Source organism: Pediculus humanus, genomic scaffold, assembly GCF_000006295.1.
Source record: "Pediculus humanus corporis 1103172108228 genomic scaffold, whole genome shotgun sequence".
Lineage (NCBI taxonomy): Eukaryota > Metazoa > Arthropoda > Insecta > Psocodea > Pediculidae > Pediculus > Pediculus humanus.
Window position 1 is genome coordinate 149,675 of NW_002987798.1, and position 3,223 is coordinate 152,897.

Below are 3,223 nucleotides of genomic sequence, written 5' to 3' on the forward strand. Positions count from 1 at the left end.
ATTATTATTATTTTATTTTATTTCAGATACGATTACGAAGTGCTTTTACAAAATTCAACTTTTTGTCTGGTGCCTAGAGGTCGAAGGTTAGGTTCGTTTAGATTTTTAGAAGCTCTTCAAGCAGGGTGCATACCCGTTTTACTATCAAACGGTTGGGTTTTGCCTTTTCAAGAAGTCATAGATTGGACGAAAGCTGCCGTTTGGGCAGACGAAAGATTACTATTACAGGCAAGTAGAAATCGTACGTTTTATTATTATTATCATCATCATCATCATCATTAATTTTTTTTTTTCAATATAATCAATAAAAAAAAAAAAAAGAAGAAAAAAAAAAATTCAAAGTTCAATTTGAAATGATTTGTTACAAATGAGGTTAAGACATAAAATTGTTTTAAATATTAATTATCAATTTATCATTATTATCATTATTATTATTATTATTTTTAATTAGACAAAGAAAACATCATAAAGCAAAATTCATCTTCTCTCTCTCTCTCTCTCTCTCTCTCTCTCTCTCTCTTTGTCTCTTGTAGTGTTCAATTTTCCATTTATTAACTCAAATTATTATTAATATTTCCTTCGATTGATTTATTTATTGACTTTTTTTTTTTTTTTTTCATTGAAAATAATAATGATGATGATGATGATTGTGGAAAACTTTAATATAGTTATTAAAAAAAAAAAAGGGTGCGATTATTTACGCATATATGCAAAAGAACATAATTTGTTGTTCAATTAATAAAACGTGATGCTATTTTTTTTTTTTTTTTTTTTCATATAAATTTATAGACTATAAACAACGTTGTATAATAATAATGATATTTTCTGACGTGGTTCTCGCGTGAAACGTAACATTTGCCTGCCTGACTATATGTTGGAGATTAAATTCTGACCTTGTTATTATTATTATTATTATCATCATCATGTTTTGAGTTTTCTTATTAAACGGATTTTTTAAATATATTTTCGAAACGAAAAAAACTACAAGTTTTTATTTATTCGTAGTAGTATGTGTCGAAACGGTTAAATTTACACGTGTACGCGTGTACGAAAGGTAAAACACGCGATAAATTAGGTTAGAAAAAGTTAGATTTTTGATTGTCATTAAACGTGCGTGAGCTTTATTAATTATTCAAAAGAGAATGTCGTAAAAAAATCGGTTTTACACACGATCAATTATTCGCAAAGAATATTTTATCATGAGTTGAAATTTTATCATTCGAGAATGAAATGATAATAATAATAATAATAATTGGTTTTTTTAATTGCTGACTTTATCTGAAATGAAGAATGTGAGGAAATTGATCGAGATTTGTCTCTCTCTGTGTTGTTTCAGGTTCCCGACATCGTTAGATCCATTAGTGCCACTAAAATATTCGAAATGCGTCAACAAACCCAAATACTATGGGATAGATATTTTTCATCCGTTGAAAAAATCGTTTTCACAACGTTGGAAGTGAGTCTTGTCGTCCTTATTATTATTATTATTATTATTATTATTACGTATTCATTTGATTTGATTTGATAAAAAAAAAAAAAAAAATGGCGTTTCAGGTTATAGGATCGAGGCTGGGATTTGATTATTCACGGGATGGAATAATGTGGAATTGGCCGCCTGGTGCCCTGGTATCCCTTCCAAATTTTTCAGATACTCTAAAGAATTTTCCTTTTTATACTCGAATGTTTCAAATGAGTCCTGGAGATTCGGGTCTGACGGCTGTTATTTACGTTACCAGAGGTGGCATCCTTTCAGCCACTAATCCCTTGTACAAATTAATCAAAAATATATCCAAAAGTCAATTCGTTGCACGGGTGGGTAATTATTACAAATTTTTTTTTTTTTTTTTTGCGTGTGTGTGAGTGGACGTGCACGTGCACGTGCGTGCGTGTCAATTTTTAGCATTGTTTATATTATTTCAAAAGAAAGAAAGAAAAATAATTGTCATTGAGTTATATTTACAGATTATTATACTCTGGTGTGCCGAAAAACCGCCTCCTCCGCGGAAAAAATGGCCCCAAATATCCAAACATATCCCGTTAAATATAATCCATCAATCTCAATTTAGTTTTATTTCTCCGGACAGTGGTGGTGGTGGTGGTGGTGGTGGCAGTAGTAGCAGTAGTCACGTTAGTTATTATAAAAGAAAAAATAATATTCACGACGATAATAATACTAACCGAACTAATTTCACCCTCTTTTCCATGTCAAATCAAAGATTTTATCCTCATCCCTTAATTCAAACTTCGGCCATATTGAGTCTAGACGAAGACACCGTCCTAACAACGGATGAAGTCGATTTTGCTTTTCAAGTTTGGATTAATTTCCCGGATAGAATCGTCGGGTACCCAGCCCGGAGTCATTATTGGGACGATTCAAAGGTAATAATTTGAATCCCTTACGACACGAAGAAGGGATATTTTTACAATTTCAGTAAAAAATCCACTCTCGATTTCAGAATTCTTGGGGATACACGTCAAAATGGACAAACGATTATTCGATAGTATTAACGGGAGCCGCCATTTATCATAGATATTACAATTATTTATACACTCATTGGTTGAGTCCGCTTCTTCATAAGACTGTTGAACAGAGTCAGAATTGCGAAGACATTCTAATGAATTTATTAGTGGGTCACGTGACTCGAAGACCAAATATTAAATTGACTCAGAGGAAACATTACAAGGAACAAAATGCCGGACGACAAAGGTTGTGGTAATCATTATGATATAACTTTATGCGTAGCACACAAACAAAAATTTCAATTTGATTAATTTTTGCTGTCGCTTATTCTTTAAAGATCTCCATGGAATGATCCAGATCATTTTATTCAACGTCAGACTTGTCTGAACACATTTGCTGCCGTTTTCGGTTACATGCCGCTACTCCGCTCAAACATGAGACTTGACCCTGTTTTGTTTAAAGATTCCGTCTCAAATCTACGTAAAAAATATAGGCAAATTGAATTGGTCGGATCCGGAAGCTAGAATTAGGCTTGGGTACTCATCTATTTCCGGTTTTATTTTTTTCCCCCTCATTTTTTTGTACGTACGGTAAGGATTTTAAGTTTGTTTATTTACAAAATTAAAGAGTGTTTCTCTCTCTCTCTCTCTTTATTGGAAAAAAAAAAAAAAAAATTACCTGTTTTATTGATTGATTTGAGAGAAGGGAGAGAGAGAGAGAGAGAGAGAGAGAGAGAGAGAGAGAGAGAGAGAGAGAGAGTCA

The 3,223-nt window shown here is 32.2% G+C and overlaps 1 protein-coding gene across 1 annotated transcript in view; it reads left to right on the forward strand.

Moving 5' to 3' along the window:
• Phum_PHUM455050 (Exostosin-1, putative) overlaps positions 1-2,985 on the forward strand; it is a gene marked incomplete at both ends in the record, with an annotated part of 11,111 nt that extends 8,126 nt beyond the window's left edge. The window contains 8 exons of the mRNA XM_002429840.1: positions 27-232; positions 1,006-1,007; positions 1,337-1,456; positions 1,555-1,812; positions 1,963-2,036; positions 2,217-2,379; positions 2,457-2,707; positions 2,799-2,985. Coding sequence (XP_002429885.1) covers positions 27-232; positions 1,006-1,007; positions 1,337-1,456; positions 1,555-1,812; positions 1,963-2,036; positions 2,217-2,379; positions 2,457-2,707; positions 2,799-2,985 — 1,261 coding nt within the window. The remainder of the gene's footprint in view (positions 1-26; positions 233-1,005; positions 1,008-1,336; positions 1,457-1,554; positions 1,813-1,962; positions 2,037-2,216; positions 2,380-2,456; positions 2,708-2,798) is intronic.
• Positions 2,986-3,223: the final 238 nt, after the last annotated feature.